Here is a 21422-nt window from a genome sequence, read left to right as displayed (position 1 = left end):
TAATGAAATACCGTCTGATTATTAAAACCATGTATGCTCGGGTTTTTTGTGGCTGCAAAATGAGATCTGTATTTATTATGCTGTCATTAGGCAGCAATGCATGCGTTTAATTAACACATAATACTGATCCCGTTAAAGCCAAACGAAATAGCTAGTTCAAGGGTAGCCATCAGAAACTTTTATAGATTAGATATGTTGTTATTTTGATTGGGCCCTATCAACTCTCATTGAAATCAGTGGGGACTTGATCCAAAGTCCATTGAAGTCAATCGGAGTCTATTGACATCAGTGGGCTTTGGATCAGGTCCTGGGGGTTGTGTCTGAGTAATGACTCCAGGATTGGGCCCCAAATACCCCAAAAACAACATTTTTGTACCTACTTTATCCTTTTCCACTTGGAAAACACTTATCATTATTCCCCTTTGCATTTCCCCTTCCACAGCAAAAGTTGACTTGACAGACTTGTGTTTACTTCTCAGCATATTCAAGCATGTTTGGAGACACATGTGCAGCTTTGTGAATGGCATTTTTAAATTTAGCTGCACACTACAGAGGCAGTAGGAGGAGTTTGCATATTATTTTTGGTGTATCTCTCACCTATCACATTGATATCTTGGCACAGGTTATGAGCTGGGTAAAATTTTTCAATCAACATTTTGCAGTGAAAAATGCAGATTCAGGTCAACCAAAAAAAAATGTTATGTATTTTCTGTCGATTTTGGTGAAATTGTTTCAGTCAAATAAAAAAAACCAAACCCTATTTTTTATAAAAAGGCAAAATGTTTTGTTTCAACATTTTCTAAACAAAACATTTTGACTTTTCCTTTGTTTCAAAATTACCTTTAATTTTAAAAAGGGAAAGAAATCTCAATCTAAGCAAAAGGTTTATTTGACCCAAAACATTTTTTTTTTACTTTTTGATTCACCAAACATTTCAAAAAATGTTATTTCTATTGAACCCAAAACAATTTTTCCTGATTTTTTGAAATTGCCAATGAATTGAAACATCCATTATTTGCACAGCTCTTGCTAAGCCAACTGGGCTAATTTATTGGAGGTATTGGATTTTGCATCCCTCTATACATTAGAACAATATTTAAGAACAGTAAGTTAAAATTTGGACCCAAACAGGGACAGCAATGTCTTTCCAAACATATATTGTACATGTAATTTAAAGTATTCTAATAAAAAAAAACACATAAATAACCCAGCAAAAGATTAAACACACAATTATCCTTCATAAGGATAATCCCAATGAAACTGACTGGAGTGTAAAAAGTATAGGATGTGACAAAAATACAGTACAAAATCTAAATCACTGATGAGTGAAAATTGATCATTTCCCTCTGTTTGAGTCCCAGGAGAAGTCAAGGTTCTGTTGTCTCAGACTGTTTAGCCATGGTCTGGTACTACACCACAGACTCTGGGTTTTTATCTTAGTTAATGTATAAAGCACGCAAGTGCTCTGCATGCATACACAACCCCGTCCTCACTGAACCTTGGTTGCCTTGTGATGGGAAAGGTGGAATTAAAGAACAACGGGCACAAAGAAGGGAGATGAGACAAACTCGCAACTGAGGATTGCCAGAGACAGGAAGAGAAACCAAGGGGAACATGAAATTGAGAGGATTACCAATGGAAGAATATGCTTCAGAGATAACATTATCATGAAGTCCCCCAGGAGAGGAGCTTTACGTCTGACAAAAAGCTCTCTTACCAGGAGTCATTGTTTGTTTCAGAGATAAATCCCCAGGGCAGAGACCGGATAGTTCACTCAAGTAATATCGTATTAGCAGCTCTATCAACTGGAGTCACACAGCAAATCTTCCACACCTTAGAGCTGCTGTGGTTTCAGGCACAAATTCTGAATCTAAGTAATTCACAGAATGTACATTAAAAAAACCCAGGCTGCAGAAAATCCTGTGTGTGCTCTTTGCGCATAATAGTCAGGTACAACGAAATACAGGGATCTCTGTTGAAAGTTTGGAACAGGTTCTTTTTGTTTCTTAACCGCATATGTACATCTGCTGCTTAGCAACCAAAAGACCTGCAAAGGCATGCACTAACATTAACAAGGTGTTTGCAGCTGGAGGAAAGGCACTCAAGGATCAGAGAGAGAAAGGCAGCAGCAACACACTCTGTGAAGAAATCTGAAGGACAATGAAATTAAAAAAACCCAAATAAACCAGGAATAGAGGGTCAAGGACCCAAGAATGATCACCTGAGATAAAAGCTTGGTGTTATTTACAATGGGAGATGATCTCATCTAATTTCACTTAGGAGATGGCCCCCTGCTGTGTGTGTTAGCAAGAAATGGAAACATTTTTTTGGTTGTAAAGCTGAATAAAATAGTCAGGAGCAGATCCTCAGCTGATGTAAGAAGATGTAGCTCTACTGAAGTCAATAGAATAATGCCGGTTTACACCAGCTGAGGATCTGGCTCACCATATCCAGCAAACATCCACCCTATCTACATGCCTGCCTAAAAAAAACTGCAATTGAACTGAGAGGTTTGTGTACAATATTTCATTTTACTAGAAGACTACAGAGAACTTCTTACCATTCGCCAGGGGCTGAGGGGGTGGGGGTGGGGGGGAGATGACCATATATTACAAAAGTCTGAGTCACAAAAGGGGCAAATTCCAATGGTAGTGACACTGGTGTAAATCTGGAGTAACTTCATCAGCATCAACGGAGTTAAATAGGAATGACACAAACATAACAGACATCAGAATTTGGAACTAAGACCGGGGGCCCAGGTTTTGGCCTCAGTTACACCAAGTGTAAGACTCTGATTCAGGGATGCACTTAAACACATGCTTAACTTTAGGTATGTGCATACGTACCATCGACTTCAAGTTAAGCATGCGTGTTAGTGCTTTCCGGAATTGGGGCCTAAATTACGCATACCTCCCCTGTCTTTAATGGAGTCACTCCGGATTTACAGTAGTGATTTTAAGATCAGAATCTGATCTCTGTATTCCAATGTTTAGAGGCAAACTAATTTCCTCAAAAAAAACACCTGGATTTGCATTCTCAGTGAAATGTTGTTATGCTGTTTTTAAAAAGTTAAGTCCTTTTCTTTACTGGCTAGTTGCAGCAAGTGATATTTCAATCAGGTGGCCATTCTAGTATCAATGAACAAGACTGACCAGAGAGAGGCTGAGTTTCAAGTCAGACATCACTCCACAAGAGGACAAGGTTGTTGTTTTTTGTTTTTTTTACCCGTGCTTACTTTTACTTAGGCAAAGCACATACCACCTCCTGCAAAGAAATCTTTTGTGATTCAGAAGAACTTGACAATGACCTTAACTCCATTTTCCATGACAGAGAAGACAACTTACAGAGAGAGATGGATATGATAATAGGCAATTAAAAATAACACACTAACCCAGTGTGAAATGACAACACACGTACCTACACCCTCATCCCAGAACTATTCAACAAATTATCCCCTTAAATGGCACTTGGAAAATATCAAAACAATCAGGTTGTATAAATAGCTAGTTATGGTGTGATGGATTATTATGGCACAGGGAGGTGACAAACTTTAATGTTTATTATTCCCTCAACACACACAGCCATCAGCTGAGACATCACTCTAAATTACAACCTGTACTATTAGATACTGATGAATAGTGCTGGCTTGTACTTCCTTATCTAAGCCCTTCTGCAAAGCATAAAGTTCTCTCTTCTCCTTCCTCATGAACATTTTTTTTTTTTTTTTGCTTCTGTTAGCCTGCAGAGACCTGGGTCATAGGCAGCCCTGGTTGTCTGCTAGTTTCAGGGAGTTTGTTATATATTCATTCACTATGAACCGCTTGTTAGAAAGACACAGGGTCAAGTTCAGTTCAGATCTAAGACCTCTTCGCTGACTTCCCAGAGATCCTTACGGAAGATAGAGGATATTTAACAGAGGCTCCCAGCCCTGAGAATCAATCGATAGCCTAGGAACAATGAAGTTAAAAATGTGCAAAAGTGTCGCTGAGCCGCAAGCAGGAAGAGATCAACAACACAGACCATCCAGAAAGATAATGATGTCACTAATCTGTCACCAGCCTGCATAACTTTACAGGGGTGGCTTTTTATCTGGCTCCCAAACACAACGAAGCCCCTTTCAAAGACATTCTTAGAGCATTTTATTCCATCAGCACTGACTGACTCACAGCTGAATCCTTGCAATTATATTAATGCTAACAAAGCTTTTCATTTAAGCTCAGTTAAACAGCCTGGTTTATTGCACTTGGTCCTAGCTAAGAAACAGAAAAAATAAGAGCTAATTTTTTCTCCTTCGCACTCTCTCTCTATTTAAGTTCATCAGTTTCCCTTTTGTAAATCTAAATTCCAGAGGGATGTTGGTTCTAGACCCTCCCTCGCTCTGGAAACAACGAGATAAAGAGGGGAGCCTCTGTAAGGTTTTACCTCAGTCTGGAAACCTTCCACCAGGATGGCCACCAATAGATTAAAGAGAACGTAATTCCCAAACGTCATAAGGGCGATGAAGTAGAGAGCAGCCCAGGAAGAGGTAGATGCCATGCCGTTGTAGAGGACCTTGTTCCAGTCTTCTTGAGTCAGAATCTATGGAGAAGGAGCACCGTGAGCATAAAGGGACATCACGACAGTCCAACATTCATTAGTAACCCAGCATTCGGGTTATATGACTAGGGACACTCATCTTTCCTACATGCTCTTACTTACGCTCCAGGTCGGCAGAGGTGTATCTTCAGCCTTAAACAGGCAAAGAACCTACTCTTGGGGAAACCAGCACATTGGTAATATGTAATACTAATGCTGTACAATTGCTGCTTCTCAACAGCCCTGTAAGGGAGAGAAGTGCACTCACGTTCCAGATGGGCACAGAAGGATTGTTACTTGGCTCAGGTCACCCAGTGAATCAAAGCAAAGACAGGGATAGCACCTGATTCCCCACCCTCTCCCTCCCCCTTCCTCTTCCCCTCCCCCACACTCTAACCCCAAGGGCTGCAAGCTGCCCTAACTCTGTGCATGGAACTCCAGTTGATATCAAGGCCCATACAGAGCTTTAAATGACCGCCGTGTAGCATGCACTGGCATTTTGTTCTGTCTGCAAAGACAGATGAAGATCCACCGAAGACTTGGAATACACAGTCTAGATTTGCCAACAGCAATACACTACTCAGTACAAACTATTGCCATAAAGCAGATTCTCCTTACTATGGAGACAGGACTCCAGGCTGGCTGTCTTGCTTTGAAGCTCTCATTGGACTTGTGTCAGCCTTGCTCGCAGACCCGTCCTTTACTCAGACTAATTACCCCTCTGTCGCTCCTCACAATCTTACCACTACTCCTGCAAGAGCCTTCTCTTCTGCAGCTTTTGGCATCTCCGGGAGTTCCCCTTTCATCCGATCTCCATGTATTGTCTCATATCATCAGAAAACGCTTCCCCCCCCTCCCTCCCCCGTTGATACTTTTTGGTTTCTCTCCCCCTCAGCTATTAGTTTTATTGAGCTCTGCAGAGCATTGTGGAAAGCAAATCTAAACTCTCCCACCCCACTTACAGCCCCACAGTGAGTGCTTGGTAAGGAGTTCTTGTTGTTGTACCTGGAAAACCGTGACGATGGCCCACAGCAAGGAGTCAAAATTCTTCCTGTCCGGCAGGGTGTCTCCATCTCGCTCCGAAGCAAACTTACAGCCGAAGAGATGCATCCCCAGGATACTGAGCACACGAAGAAGACAAGATGGGGTTGAAGATGATGTTAAGAAAGCAGCATAAAGTGGTGGCCCTCTGTGTCTCAGGATATTGTCTGCCTAGCAAACAGTTATTGGGAGCAATACTTCCCTCCATGGAGGAAAGAGAGCCTTAATTTGCTTCCTGCCAACTCTCCCCTCAGCAGGGGCGGCTCTATGTTTTTTGCTGCCCCAAGCATGGCAGTCAGGCGGCCTTCGGCGGCATGCCTGCGGGCAGTCCTTGGTCACGAGGATTCGGCGGTGTTTCTGTGGGTGATCTGCCAGTCCCGCGGCTTCGGCTTACCCGCCACCGAATTGCCGCCGAAACCGGGACCGACGGACCTCCCGCAGGCATGTTGCCGAAGGTCGCCTCACTGCCGCCTTCACAGCGACCGGCAGGCCGCCCCCTGCGGCTTGCCGCCCCAGGCACGCGCTTGCTGCGCTGGTGCCTGGAGCCGCCCCCGCCCCTCAGTATATCTTGGGCAAGGCCAGCCTTACCCCCTGTATATTAGAGACTGGGTCATACGGGGTTGGATTTTGAGCAGGTTTGACTTATTAGAAAGATCGGAGTAGTTTTCAATATCTGCACCTGGGTTTGGATTTCCAACACCCTCAAAGTTCTGGGTTGCTTGAATCTCAAGTGGATCCAATCCCAAACGTTTTGCACAGAGAGAAAAAGCAAAGAAATGATGCAAAGGGGATAAAAGAACCATGTGTGAATGAGACTGACTCGGACGGGTTTATTCTAGGAACATTCTCTTCTCTGCCCTTTGAAAGACAGTGTTTTGGTTAAGGCTTCCGGCTTGCCCTCTGGACCACAGCAGGAACGTGATGTCATACGCCTGCTGCCTTGGAGCGATGCCCGTGGGGAATCACCCAGCAGAAGGGATTTCCCTGGAGAACACCCTCACAAACACAGACATGACATTTGGCAAGAATTGCAAGACTCTAGCCAGGGGCTGGTCTGCAGTGCCCGTACCTGTTATGGAGGCTACTGTGCTTCTCATTCAGCAGTTCACTTCAAGAGAGCACAGACAGAGTTATTTACTTTTGTGAGCAATCATGAAACCTATGGATTCTCTTCACATTCTCGTCTAGTCACTGGACCAGAAACTTAAAGCACAGAGCCAGAGCAGGGCATGAAAGGAAATCAGAATCCATGCCACGTACTCACCTAAAGATGAAGATGAAAAGCATCAGTAACATGCAGAAGGTGGCCACGTTGTCCATGGTCTTCATAAGGACCACTAGCTGGCGCTGCAGGGCAGGCATGAAGCGGACCAGCTTCAGGACTCGCATGAGACGGAACGTCCGCAGAACTGACAAGCCCCCGCCTTGCTGTCCCACTATCTCCCAGACGCTAAGGAAGAAAAGAGATTAACAGTATGGTACTGGGTGTGGAAAAGGAAGCACTGAACATAAATGCACAGAGACAGCAACGAGAGGAAGGGAGAGAGAAGTGAAAGGAAAGATCCGCTTTCCAAGTTGGTGAAGCTCAGAGAAAACAGGGATGTGAAGTAGGGAGCCTATCAGGAAGGTCTGTACGGACACTGCCTTCTGATACCTGAATTAGTGTCAGATTTGCAAAGAATGGAGTCCCATTAGAGCATGCCAAAAACAGGCCTGTAAATCACTGAGTGCATCTGAATGCACAATGACAGTGTTCACATGTGCCCAGTGGGGAAGTGGGCACAAAGACCCAACAAGACATTTGTCAGCTGAAGAGTTCATGTCTAAACTTCCCCAATATCTGGACGTGTTTGGGGCTCTCTCTAAAAAAAAAAAAAAAAAAATCAAAACCAGGCAACCAAAACCCCACAAAGCTAGCCTTGGCATGCAGGGGTGTGGGCAGTCATTTATCTATAGGCATCTTTAATAATATACAGTAGATGGTATAAAATATGTCACAGCAAGTTAATTAACACTGCATAGGGAACCAGTGATGGTCCATCAGGGTTCTTACAGAAGGTGAAAATAATGATCCAAGGATTCAAGTTCATGATATTAATGATGCACAGAAGTCAGAGAGATGGGGTGTGTATACTTTGAGGTGCGGGGGAGGAATATGAAAGAGGAACTCAGAAGTAGGCATAGATATGAGGGAACAGAAAGGACACGTGCTATTAAATAAGGCTCTAAATGAGGTATCACAAAAAAGCATGGCTGGGCACATGGAAAACTTTGGCAAAGGGCCATTATACTAAGGATAGCTGCGTATATAATGAACTACCAAAGACGGGAACAAGGTGGGTTGCTACAGAGAGTTTTCAGAAGAGTAGAGAATTTATGGAGAAACAACACTATGGGGTACAAAAGCTAACACAGGAGCACAGGGGCCTAAGTGACCCAGAAAGGCCATTTTATCCATTATCCTCTGTTTTAATTCAACAGTCCAGTGAAGAGAAACCCTTGTAACCAGACCACCACGCTTGTACCTGATCACTACAATGATCCCATCAAAGATGTTGTATGGATTTTTGATGTAGCCAAATGGACCATACACGAGGACTTTCAGCAGCATCTCCAGGGCAAAGAGGCTTGTGAAGACAATATTGCTGATCTCCAAGGCATTGGTGAGTTCCTCAGGCTGCGATTAAGAACAAAGGGGGGGGGGGAGTAGTTACATGATACAAATCTGCTCTCTAGAGGTGCTCAGATTTAGACCACAAAATAGACCAGGGCCAATTACAGAAGGATGTAAATGGTGATGTAAAGTGCATGTCACTAAAAGTATAATTTTCAGCCAAGTGAGTAAAAGAGCAAGATAGCAGATGGAAAAACTCCAACAGGCCAGCGTAAAATATAGCACTTATTATAGATTATAGAGGTAAATCCACCCATTAAATCCACATTAACTACAGCATCACCACTTTGATGTCTGGTGTGATGCCATCAACCTTGGTCATTCTGGCTAGTGCAACAGTCCTTAGTAGACCATGTGCATTTGATTGATTACTACTATAACAGGAGACATTTGTAACACTGTCCAATAGAGAAATTGAGCATTATCTGTAACTCACACACAGATTATCCTATACAGAGGGGCAAACCAGAGTGTTTTCTCACACACATCAATTACGGGTCTATTCTTTAATTTACTAGGTATCTTAATCTTACATAAAGACTAAAGCTAAGATTTTCAAATGTGATTAGGGATCGTAGGTGCCTAACTTGAGATGCCTCAAAGGAACCTGACTTCCAGAAAGTGCTGAGCGCCCTCAATGTGAAAATCGCTCATCTTTAAGGTTTCTCAAATTGGGAACCTAAAAATGGAGGTACCCCAAAATCACTAGACACTTTTGAAAATCTTACTCTGCACTTACTCTCTAAATAGAATTAGGCAAAGATACAAGCAACTGGAAACAGGGTCTTATAATGGGAAGTGACAGGCAACCTTAATAATAGGTGGTGCTACCAGACTTGCATTTAATACTTTGAGCTTCTCTAGTGCCTTTCACCTGGGGATCTCAAAGCACTTTACAAACACTAATTAAGCCTTTTTATATACATGTGAGCTAGGCACCAACTATGATAAACACATTACAGAAGAGTAAACTGAGGCACAAAGAGTGAATTATCTGAGGTCACCCAGTGACTCTATAGCAGAGTAGAAATAGAATCTGGGAGCTATGACTCTCATTCTCCTGAGTTAGGTCCCAATCAGCAAAGTATCTAAGCATGTAAAATTTAAACAACTTTACAACTGACAAAATAAGACGAGGAATATCCTAAAATTAGCTGGCAATTTAATCTGTGACCTGGCGCCACTGTAGCATGTGCTGCAGGGCTCTAAATACCAGAGTTCCCACTCTTCTGAAACCATGCAAGACAGGAACAGAAGTGTTGCAATACCTAGGCACAATAGGGGTGGTTCCAGGATGTCACCGTAGCCTTACACATGATGTGGTCACTTGCAATCATTTGTGTCTCAGTGCACCGAGATACCACAGTGAATAAGGCTTTATAAATACACAGATTAGAGAGACAAAGCCATTTTTTGCACTGAATTCGCTTTCTTTGTTTCTCAATGTCTAAATCTCCACAGACGTACGCTGAATCTTATATTTCACTTTGCCTTCCGCCCTCCTGGCATAATATTTACTCCATAAACTTGGACCAAAATTGTTCTGACATCAGATTGTAATCCCTCCGGATTTGCACCGACACTGGCAGGAGTTTGTTATAACAAAATTAAATCCCTATCTAGTGATTGGGAAAATGGCTGTGTCAAAAAAAAAAAATGTTATGGAAGGGAATTACCGGGTGTGCTTAGCAGATATTGTTTGGGCACTTCGGATCCCTCAGCCATTTCAAAGTGCTTTTGATTCCCTTCATGACATCAACAGTACTCAGCCCACGAAAGAGGCCGGAGCTCAGAAAATATTTACTTTTTCAAGAACAAAAGGGGCGGAAGGCAAAAGATTTACATGTGCTGAAGAGAAACCAGAGGGAAAGAAAACAAAGGGTTATTTATCGATTTGCAGCTTGATGTGTCACTCTCATCAGTAACTAAATCCTGGGGCTAGAGTTTGACATTACTTTTCTTGCTGATCTTGAGTTAAAATAAAACTGCTTTAACTCAAGCTATTAAACACACTCTTGGTTTAAAATGATCTATGTCCTGGAACACACACACAAAATCATAAATCGGCCGAGAACTTGTATGTCAAGCGCCATCCCAGGACAATTTCAAAGCCTGCACTTGTAATGAAACTGCCAACTCATTCATAACTGCAGAGGCTCAGAGACAGCCTGTGCTGTTATTTTCATTATGGCGGCTATTTCATTATGCAAAGAAATGTGCTCTTGGAATCTTTCCTCCTCACACATCATTACCAGTAATTTGGAGCCTATAGGTCACATTCTGCCATCAACTACACCTGTGCAATCCTTTTGCCATAAAAAACATGTTACAGTATGTCTGCTGAACAGGTTTGCCCATGTATAACTGAGGGAAAATCTGGCCCTGCAATGAGAACTCAGTGAACTCTGCTGATGGTCATGAGCCAGGCTAGAACCTGGCTCCCTCTCCCATAGATGAGCTATCCATTCCTGGAGGATGCAGGAAGAAACATTAAAAAATGAAGCCAGTCAAGGAGGGATCTAAGATTAGGCTGACCAGATAGCAAGTGTCAAAAATCGGGACAGGAGGTGGGGGGTAATAGGTGCCAATGTGAGAAAAAGACCTAAAAATTGAGACTGTCCCTATAAAATCAGGACATCTGGTCACCCTATCTAAGATTAAGTACAAAAAAGTAATAATACTTTGCACTTAACTGGCACCTTCCGTCTGCTAGGTGTACAGGTACCATCCCCATTTTACAGATGGAGAAACTAAAAGACAAAGAGGGGCCAATTGATTACCTCAAGTTACACCGTGAGCCAAAGACAGACCTGGTAGTAGATTTTATGGCTGGGGTTTCCCAAAGAGCTGAGGGATTTAGGCTTCAAACTCCCATTGAAATTCAATGGGAGCTGGGCACCTAACTCGCTTGGGTTCTTTGACAGCCTATTCAAGCCTGATCCTTCTATTAAAAGCAACAGCTATGTATACAGAGGCAGATAGCTGAGGCTGCATTCCCCACATGAGAGACGTGCATAAAGCAAGCCATTAAAGGCACCTGATGCAGGCTGTGTCTAATCCCAACGCGTCCCGGACACCGGTTCTTTGTTTACAAGTGCCCTGCAGAGCTTTAACCCTGGTAAGATGAGAGATAAGTACAGGGACCTGTCAGTGGGAATCAGCCAGTCTCCCCACTCATTGCCAGAAGGACCGGAAAGCATTGTTAATAATCAGCCACAGCTCAGAAGGGCTTCACCTGACAGATGCTGTTGTAAATCATCTCAGAAAGCAACATCCTGAGGTAACCAAAATCTGTAATTGGTGTCACTGCTCTGGCTGGAGTTCAAGCTGTGGGAAAATCATTCTGGTGCCAGAGAGATGGCCTGGGAGCTGAAGTGGGGAATACAGGCGGCTTATGTTGTTTATCTGGCAGGAAAGCCATTAGATGTGAGATTTGAAAATAACCTGCTTCCTGCATTACAGAGAGCAAAGATGTCATCCTGTAGCCCGCACCACTCATTAGTGGGCTCTCCGGATCCTCTAACTCCAAGCACTTTCAGAGCTCAGGAGGGGGGTGCGGGAGACGGCATGAGGATGGGCAATGCAGATGCTGGGAGCTCGGTATCCCTCATACCAGCATCCATGCTATGGCAGAGGGTTTATCCTTCGCTCTCATCAAACAACGCCTGAGGAAAAATAAAATCCATCCATTTCCGCTTCCTCTGAATCCCGCCATGGCTCTCCCATGGCCGACATGAATAGAGTCCAGGTAACTCTCAAGGAAAAACCACCCATATTCAGTCTGTAGCGCTTTCCATTCAGCCTCCCTTTCACAAGCACCGTATTCACCATGTCTTTGTTTACCAAAGTACACGTGGCTTGAGACTGTCAAAGCTGCCTGGGGGATTTGGACCTGAGATTCCCAGTTGGGGGTCCAAATCCCCATAGGCAGTTTGAACAGTCTCAGCTGTCCTGTTTCCAAGGAGACATACAAAAATATGACTTTCAAAAGACTCTCCTGCCATAGGGTATGTCTACATTGCAGTCAGAGGTATGCCCACAGCACACATAGGCCCACCTGAGCTAGCTTTGATCTAGCGAGTGCAAATACCAATGTAAGGATCTGCAGATCTAGAACTCAGCATTGTAGGATCCTAGGTGGCAGATGCCTCCACATCACCCCACAGAGAGCCAAGCTGAGCAGCATCCAACAATTACTGGAGGGCTAGGCAATGCAGGAAGTACCAGCCAAAGAGGCCAGAGTGACAGAACTTCTGTGGCTGCCTGATTGGTCCACATCAACTCTTTAAACCAGGAAGTTGCCCCAGGGACCCAGCTAAGCAACAATGCAGACTCTGCCTTGCTACTGCTACAGGCTTCGTCTTTTGCCCCATCTTGCTCCAGACTCTTGCCTTTGATCCTGGCCCAGTGGATACTATTGGGCGAGCTGCCTGTGTCTCGGTCACTACAACTAATACAGCAGTACACTTCAGAGTACGCTATACCAGCTTGTCTGGGACCCTGAACAATTATGTGGGTGGCTAGCTTGCGCTAAAGTCTTTGTAGCTGCAGCTTCACTGCTATTGGTACTCACACTAGCAAGATTAAAGCTAGCAGAGATATCTCTACATGTGCTGCAATCCAAACCTCCAATTGCAATGTAGACATACCTTAAGAGATGGGTGAACATGTCAAGTGCTCTCTTTAGAGATACTTACAAAATATACCTGGGACAGTCAAAGATTCCTGACATAGAACCAGTTGCTAGGATATGTTGCCAAGGATGTGCAACTTTCTTTCCTACAAGACCAAGTTGTTCTTCCCCACACTGTCATAAACAAGAGAGTTTGTCTCAAATACTCTGAGAGGGCCCTGAATTTTGTGGGGAACTGCTGATTTTGGAGAACACAAGATTTATTTAGTTTACGATCATTCTCAATGCAAAACATGAGCCTCACTTGCAGCATAATACCACCTCCCTCCAATTAGATTAAAGTGCATCTGTCATAGATTGAGGTTCTTCATTCATAGAAGATTTCGCTAATTCTCTCATTGGAGGCAGCAGCGACTAATTAAAAGGAAAGCTCCCTACGATTAAACCACAAGCACCTTGAAAGAGTGAGATCTAAGTGTGATTCAAATGAAATCTCAAATGCGGTGGACCAGATTTTAGCGGAGGCTTTGGTGAATACAAAATTCTGTTTCCCGGGCACCCAGTCTTACAGGCTACATAGCTGTAGTGTCCGTGAGATTGTCCCGGATACACCCAGTGCTATGAATGGTGTGTTTGCGTGTGCACTATGGTCCATTTGTTGATGAATCAAGCAGTATGTTGTCATGCTCTGGCTGCACGTATGATGTGAAAAGACAGCACAGTGTCTCTCAAACACCATGTGGATAATCCAATGTAGGTTTTCCAAGCCTCCTGCAGAGGAGAATATGTGAGAGCATCAATAAGATCTTACTGTCGTTGTCAAGAATTGAGCCATTCAGGGCATCCACTATGGATGTAAGGAAATGATTTCCGCTGCTCTGGCTCCTGTTCTAGGAGACTGCAAATTTATCAGCCCAGAGCGTGGGGGGGGGGGGGGGGAAAGAGATCTCTGCAGGGCACATTGTGTCTGGAACTCAGAGATGAATTCATTTCTTTTCCCCCCCCAGTAAGCAGAATGATTCAGATGGGATGAAACCTCTCTTGCTGCTCACAGGAGAAGCGTATTGAGCCCTGCTTACTGATTTCAAACCGTGCAAGTTAGGGGGAATCACAACGGAGTCAAGTAACATGGGCAACTGGAGAGGAACAAGTGAAACTTGAGCTGTTGCTGTCAAACATCCAAAGCCAGGCTCTCCCAAGCTTAGACTGAAGAGTCTAGGGAGAAGCAGACAAAAGCACTCCTTGCGGTTCAAAGACATCTCATCTTGGCAGGAGCAATCTCTCTGGATTGGATCAGTTATTGTCAGTCTAAGATGGGGCCTCCTGAAGAGGGGGCTGGGATCCAAGGACCGCTTGATGCCAACTGGCAGCGAGCACAGGGTTATCATAGGGGTACAAGGATCCCCTGGCTTCACCAAAAGAATGTCACATCAGGTCTCTAATGAAGGCCTGAGTCTATGTACTGTGCGTCTTACAACAGACATCTATTAGCATATTGAGTCAAATGTCAATGAAGGGCTTGTGGAGACTACAAAAGAAAACAAACAGGAAGAGGTAAACAGCTGGGCTGGGGAGCAGGGAAAAGGGCTTGTTTTCAAGGGAAGATCAAAGATCAGAGAAGCTCTGGAATCCTCCAGTCTGTGAAGACAAGCTGCCTCGATCGTGTGAAAGGGGGGATTTCAGCCATCCTGGTTGAAACCTGGGAAAAGGACTTGGAGCAATCTATCTTGTAGAAGACATGCAAATGCCTTGTGCGTTAAGTTTAGGCTCCAGAAAGCAGGCTATGATTTTATTTTATACGTAATCATTTGTTTCCAATAGCTGTACTTCCTATCACTGTCTGTTTGCCAATAACAAACGTATTCTTGTCTTCACTATAAATACACCGCTAGACCTAGCTCAGTTCTGTGTGTTAAGTGGAGTGGTGATCCTGAGTTGAATCTTGGATGCTGGTGCATGCTGCTCCTTTGGGAGTAGAGCATCTGAGAGCTCTGTGAGTGTTCACTGGAGAGGAGGCTGAGCGCTCCAGGGGGACGCTCTGAGGATTCGGGGGTCAGCATGTGCCTATCGCTAACCTGTGCAGAGCGTGCGAGGCCTGCGGGGGCCTGGAAGGCAATGCTTGTGTTGCCCGGGGCTGGTGGAGTCAGGGAGCTGACACAGACAAGACTGCCTGGTGCTAAGGGCAGGTGGTAGCAAGGTGCCGCGCAACCCTGAGTACCCCCGGGAAGCATCACAAGGGCCGAGTGCTCTTCTTGCAAAATACAGGAGGCACGGTACATGTCTGAGAGTGACTGTCCGTGTATGTGATGGGAATGGGTTGTAGGAAGGAAGGATGGGTTTTGTAGTTAAGGCACTGGACTGGAGCTCAGAAAATCTCCCAGCTCTGCCAAAGATTTCCTGGGTGACCTTGGGCAAGTCATTTAACCTCTCTGTGTTTCTGCTCATCTGTCTGTAAAATGGGAATAATCATACTTCCTTCTTCCCACCCTTTGATTGTCTTACTCATTTTGATTAGATGTAAGGTTTCCAGGGCAGGGAGTGTCCCTTGCTGTGTGTCCCTATAACGCCTACTGCAATAGGACCCCCATCTCAGCTGAGCCTGTAGGTGCAAATAACAAATGACAAAATGTTTCATGGATTCCTCAGACAGGCCCCACAATTTCAGAAATCTAGATAGAAGGGTTTGGAGCATCATAAGGGAGTCCCGGCTTAGAGGACATAAGGAATAACGTGCATGTCTTCATCCTATTAATTCCCACTGTCATTTGATATCTCTAATTTGTCTTGGCTAAGGGCAAGTTCAAAGGTGGCTTAGGCTATGTCTACACCGCACATCCCCATCCCTTGCTCTCCAGTGTTTTCTCCACATCCTCTTTTTAGTCTCCGTGCACTGCTAATCTGAGTGACTAGTACACAGGTCTAGGCCTATCCCAAGGGAGAGTGTCCTCACTGCAACACCCCCCCCCCCCACGTTACTGTGTCCTCACTAATTCTGCAATTGTCTGTGTTTTTTCTGGGGGCACGTCCCATAATTCTTTGTGCTGAGATGCCCTACGATTCTTTCCCAGTCAATTGTGGGAGAACTTGTCTGTCCTTGGGGGGCAGGGGGGAAGCATGGGAAGGGCAGTGGAGGACTGTCAGCACTCGAGTGGCTCAGGACCCTACATCTTCACTTCCAAATGGGCAGGTGCCAGTCAACATTAAAGCAGAGCCCGCGTTCTCACCTACACTTCCCACTGGATAAAGTAGCCCAGCTTAAAGTGCCTTCAAACACAAGTCAGAGGTTTTTCTGTACGGATGGTAGTGGGGGCTGGGCTAAAACCAGGGTAAGAGCCTGGGTTAACTGTGCTGTGTTGACGTATCCTTGGGGTTTTCTGCAGTACCCATCACTTCAGTATGTATGTGCTTATTTGCTGGAGTGCATTTGTTTGCTGACTTGAAAGCTACACTAGTAAATGCCTGGTGGGTACAGTTGAGGATTAGTGAAATTCTCCTGAGTTGGCCACTTTTAATTTCCCAGTTACAGTTGACGATGAGATGAGAGCAATAGGAATTATGCAGTCTGAACAATATTTCTCACCAGTCCCTGCCTCCTCCCTTCCTGCATGGACATTTGAGCAAAGGCCAGAAAGCTCCAAAGAGGATTTTATCCTTATCCCACTAACAATAACAAAATCAGTCCTGCCACAATGCAAGGGATGGACGGGGATGACCTGCCAGAAGGCCCCTTCTGATCCAACTGATGCTGCCCATTGTGCATCCAGAAGACGATGCAAAGTGCTCAACTGCTAGAAACATTGCAGAATAAAATCTCTCTGAAATCATTACCATGGCAACCCAGGATTCTAAAGGAAAGATACAACAGAAAGAGAGAAAAGAACAACCTCAGCTATTTCCCAGGAAATACCAACAACATTTCACTGACTCATCATTTACGGATATTTGAGTTTTCTTTTATAAATCCCCACTCCCCACTGCAACAATTTTAGGACACAGATGCAAGATTTCGCCTCCTGCCACTGGGTTTGACGCCACTGCATTAGAGAGCTCTCTGATATCTGCGAAGACAGATGAAATATATGGATCAGAGTCAGATTTACAATAGGATACAGGACAAAGAGCCACAGAGTAACATAAAAGGACCTTCAAATCATTGGGGACAGCTGCTAATGCACAAATGGGGGAGCTTTTTTTTGTCTTATCCCATGCAGCAATCTATTCTGATCAGGGCCGGCTCCAGGCACCAGCTTAACAAGCAGGTGCTTGGGGCGGCCAAGGGAGGGGGCGGCACCTGCAGCAATTCGGGGGCGGCAGGTCCCTCACTCCCCTCTAGGAGCGAAGGATCTGCCGCTGAACTGCCGCCGCCGATCGCGGCTTTTTCTTTTTTTTTTTCCAATTGCCGCCGCTGGGGCAATTTTTTTGCTTGGGGCGGCAGAAATGCTGGAGCCGGCCCTGATCCTGATATCCAGTCGTCTCCCAGATTCTTTGAGCAAAAACCAGATGCATGGCTAAGACACGATACACACGGGGAGAAGGGGACTGGTTGAGTTCCTAGGGGACAGGCGTCCAAGTCACTAAAAAGACACCAGCTCGATGACAACTCAGCTTAGAGGACAAGACCTGGCTGGGCCCAGAGAGTGAACTCTCGTTTTCTCTCCCAGAGCTCTGGATTGAAGCAGTTTTGGCAGCTCAGCATGAGGAAAGCATCCACTGCAGCTGCCCATGCTGCATCAGCTCTGTAGCTAGGGTGGACACTGATCTTCCCAGCTGCCAATCTGGCACTGTTCAACAGCATCAAACTCACTGAAGGTTCCCACCCTGTGCGACGTTACGTGGGCGGGGAGGAGGAAGGGTACAGCAACCCTCTAGCCTATTCTCGTATAACCTCATTAAACTAACCCGGCAGTGACTGATGCTACCAGGGCTTTCCCAAAGCTTACTCCTGGTTGACACTGAGCCTTGTTCCTGTCACTGGTATTTAGTCAGCAGTTCGCTCACTCAATCTGCTTTGGACAGTGAGATGAAGAGACTTCCCAGCATTGAGTTAAGGACAGGCAATTCCCCCTCTCCTCACATTTCAGATCAGACATGCATTTGGTTGAAACTGGCTACCGGCTCCATTCTAGTGGGACAGCTGTCAGAAGCAAAGAAACATCATTCACAACCTATGAGCATCTGCCTCAGTCTGCAGGGTCTCCTGGCTACGTCCAAGAGTAATTACACCCCCCCTCCCAATTCTCCCCAGCCAGAGCTGGGACCCCCCTAGTACTTGCCCACTTTGAGTAGCAAGGAGGCCTTCAGTATCATACGCTAGAAACAGCCCAAAGCTGCCAAGCTTTATCTTTGATTTAGTTGATCTCCTCCAATAAACCACAAGTCTTCTAAACACCCTTTCCTCTCTTCTCATCACACGCATACACTTTGTTACTTCCACCATGCCTGGGTGCCTCTGTACAGTTCTGGAACAGCTTCAGAAGGGTTGAGGCAGCTTTTGGGGCTTCCCCAGAGCTCCTGTCCATCCCCAGAACAGTTTAGGCAGACTTCAGAAGCTCTGCAGTGCTCTGGCCATCCTCAGAAGTGCTTCTGTTCCCTTCAGTAAATATAGCTCCTCTTAGCTCCAGACCGTCTTGCTATTTTATAAATAGAAACTCAATCCATATTTTTGGCAGTGACATTCCTTGTGTTTGAGGGCCCATACAAGGAAATGACTTTAGCTGTTGTCATGGTCTGTTGACGGCTTTAACCTGAGTTATGCTTAATCAGAACCTGATACATTCTCGTCTTTCTCGATTGATCTTCTGCCGAATTGGTTCAAAATAAAGAGCTCTCTCCATGGAAGATGGTTCAGAAAGAAGCAGGATTGCAAGGACTTTTTGTTTATTTATTTTTGAGTGGCTTCAGCTCCTTCACTTTTTACCCATCTCACTGATACAAGATTGTCACCACATAAGCAGATAGCATGGGCTTCCAGGAAAGCTTGGACTGTGTTCAGACTTCACTCAACTCTGCACCCCTCCTCTCCAAATCCACCCTGCCATGCCGGCCTGGTCACATGCAGAAGGGGCAGCATTAGTCAAGTTTACCTCCTCTCCTGCCCCCAGAGTACATGTAGTTTGGGATTCGCAGGCATTTACAAAGAGGAACTGACAGGTGAATAGCTGAACCAGGCTCAGTTTCATCTCATCAAAATATACAGACAGGAGATTTTGCCATAGACTAAACTGATACTGAAACCTGTCAGAGCTGAACATCTGATGCCATAATCAACATGCTGCAAGAGCCATTCAGAAGATGGTTTCCCCTCCAGGGACTGTACTGAACTAGTCAAACAAGAGGAACTCTCCTTCCTTTCTATCATGTTCTGCAGTTTCTTCCATCCTCCTCTCAGGCCGTGTCTATACTACAAAACAAATCGACCTAACTTACGTCAGCATACAGCTGCCACAGTAACTAGATCACTTGTGCATGTCTACGCTTTGCTCCTTGAGTCAGCAGTGCGCATCTTCCCCAGGAGCACTTGCACCCATTGGACTGTCTGTGTGGGGCATTGTGGGACGGCTCCTGAAAGCCAGTAACAGTTAGCATAAAAAAATGCAGCGTCTACACTGACGCGGTGTCAACTTAACTGCATTGACCATGACTCTACGCTGCTCATGGAGGTGGAGTTAAGTTGGTGTAGTGGGGCAGTTACATCAGCAGGAGCGAAATTTAAGTGCAGACACTTCCATAGGTAGGTCAATGTAAGCTGCCTTGGGTCAGCCTAACTCTGTAGTTTAGACCAGACCTCTCTTCCTACTACTCCTCTCCCTGACACTTACCATCTTGCCCCTTCTGATCTCACACTCCTTTTGGGAAGGAAAGATTGTCCAGTGATTAGGGCATTACCCTAGGACTCAAGAGACCTGGCTTCAACTCCCTGCTCTGCTACAGACTCCCTGTGCTGCCATGGGCAAGTCACTTAGGCTATGTCTACAGTGCCCCACAGTTCAGATTATGGGGGTGTGAATAGCATTGCACACCAACGTGCTGAGCTGTAACTCCCCTGTGTGGCCCCCATGGGTGGGAACTAATAGGTTCCTAGTTCACGTTAATGTGGATTGTAAGGTGCTCAGAATAGACAGTGACAGGGCCCTGTAAGTGCAGACAGAGGCTTTCACTTCCCATTCCAAACTTTTGTTCATTTTTAACTTGCTTCACTGGAGTGCTTGGCCTTTGCAGCTGCATTATTGGCAGTCAGCTCTTCCTGTCATTGGTGACAGGAAGGGTGGTCTCTAATAGGGCCAATTCAGCATAGGACAACTGAGAGAGAGAGAAAGGAAAACTGTAGCAGTGAACGGATTTAAGGCAGGGCTTTGGAGCTGTGCTCCGGCTCCGCTCCAGCTCCAGGCAAAAACCTGCAGCTCCACTGCTCCGGAGCTGCTCCGCGCTCCAGCTCCGGGCTCCGCTCCAAAGCCCTGATTTAAGGGACAATGGAAAGCATAAAGGGCAGGGGCAGATCACCTTTACTGAGGAAGGAGATAGCTCTCGTTAAAATGAATAACGAACAGCAATCTCTACCCCCTTCAAACTGGGTCTGTTTCCCCGGGAAGGTTCTGAAAAAGGACTTGCAGAGTCCAGCTGAGTCCAGGGGCCATAAGGAAAATACCTACAGCGGAGAAGCAGCATGGGGCTGATGTAAATGGCACTATGTTTTCCTCCCTCACTGTCATAACTATAAAGGGAAGGGTAACAGCCCTCCTGTGTACCATACTATAATCCCTCCTGGCCAGAGACACCAAAATCCTTTTACCTGTAAAGGGTTAAGAAGCTCAGGTAACCTGGCTGACACCTGACCCAAAGGACCAATAAGGGGACAAGATACTTTAAAATCTTGGGGGGGGGGAAGGTTTTTGTTTGTCCTCTTTGTTTTGGTGAGTGTTCGCTCTTGGGACTGAGAGGGACAAGACATCAATCCATGCTCTCCAAATCTTTCTGAACAAGTCTCTCATATTTCAAACTTGTAAGTAAACAGCCAGGCAAGGCGTGTTAGTTTTATCTTTGTTTTCTCAACTTGTAAATGTACCTTTTGCTAGAGTGTTTATCTCTGTTTGCTGTAATTTTGAACCTAAGGCTACAGGGGGTTCCTCTGGGCTCTTTAAGTTTGATTACCCTGTAAGGTTATTTTCCATCCTGATTTTACAGAGATGATTTTTACCTTTCTTTCTTTAATTAAAAGCCTTCTTTTTAAGAACCTGATTGATTTTTCCTTGTTCTAAGATCCAAGGGGATTGATCTGGACTCACTAGGAACTGGTGGGGGGAAAGGGAAGGGGAGGGGATGATTAATTCCTCCTTGTTTTAAGATCAAAGGGGTTTTGGATCAGTGTTCACCAGGGAATTGGTGGAAGAGTCTCTCAAGGCTACCCAGGGAAGGGACTTAGCACATTGGGAGTGGTGGCAGCAAAAGCAGATCTAAGCTGGTAGAGAAGCTTAGAGGTTTTCATGCAGGTCCCTACATCTG

General features: G+C 45.2%; 1 protein-coding gene across 1 annotated transcript in view; it reads right to left on the bottom strand.

Annotated features, from left to right (window-relative positions):
* Positions 1–21422, bottom strand: part of CACNA1G (calcium voltage-gated channel subunit alpha1 G) — a 277783-nt gene that overhangs the window by 82628 nt on the left and 173733 nt on the right. The window contains exons 10-13 of the mRNA XM_065415327.1: positions 8142–8293; positions 6881–7066; positions 5581–5695; positions 4423–4578 (exon numbers count right to left, since the gene is read on the bottom strand). Coding sequence (XP_065271399.1) covers positions 4423–4578; positions 5581–5695; positions 6881–7066; positions 8142–8293 — 609 coding nt within the window. The remainder of the gene's footprint in view (positions 1–4422; positions 4579–5580; positions 5696–6880; positions 7067–8141; positions 8294–21422) is intronic.

The sequence above is a fragment of the Emys orbicularis genome, chromosome 13, assembly GCF_028017835.1.
Source record: "Emys orbicularis isolate rEmyOrb1 chromosome 13, rEmyOrb1.hap1, whole genome shotgun sequence".
In the NCBI taxonomy this organism is placed as follows: domain Eukaryota; kingdom Metazoa; phylum Chordata; order Testudines; family Emydidae; genus Emys; species Emys orbicularis.
Note: the sequence above shows the minus strand (reverse complement) of the source record. Positions and strands in the feature narration are given on the sequence as shown.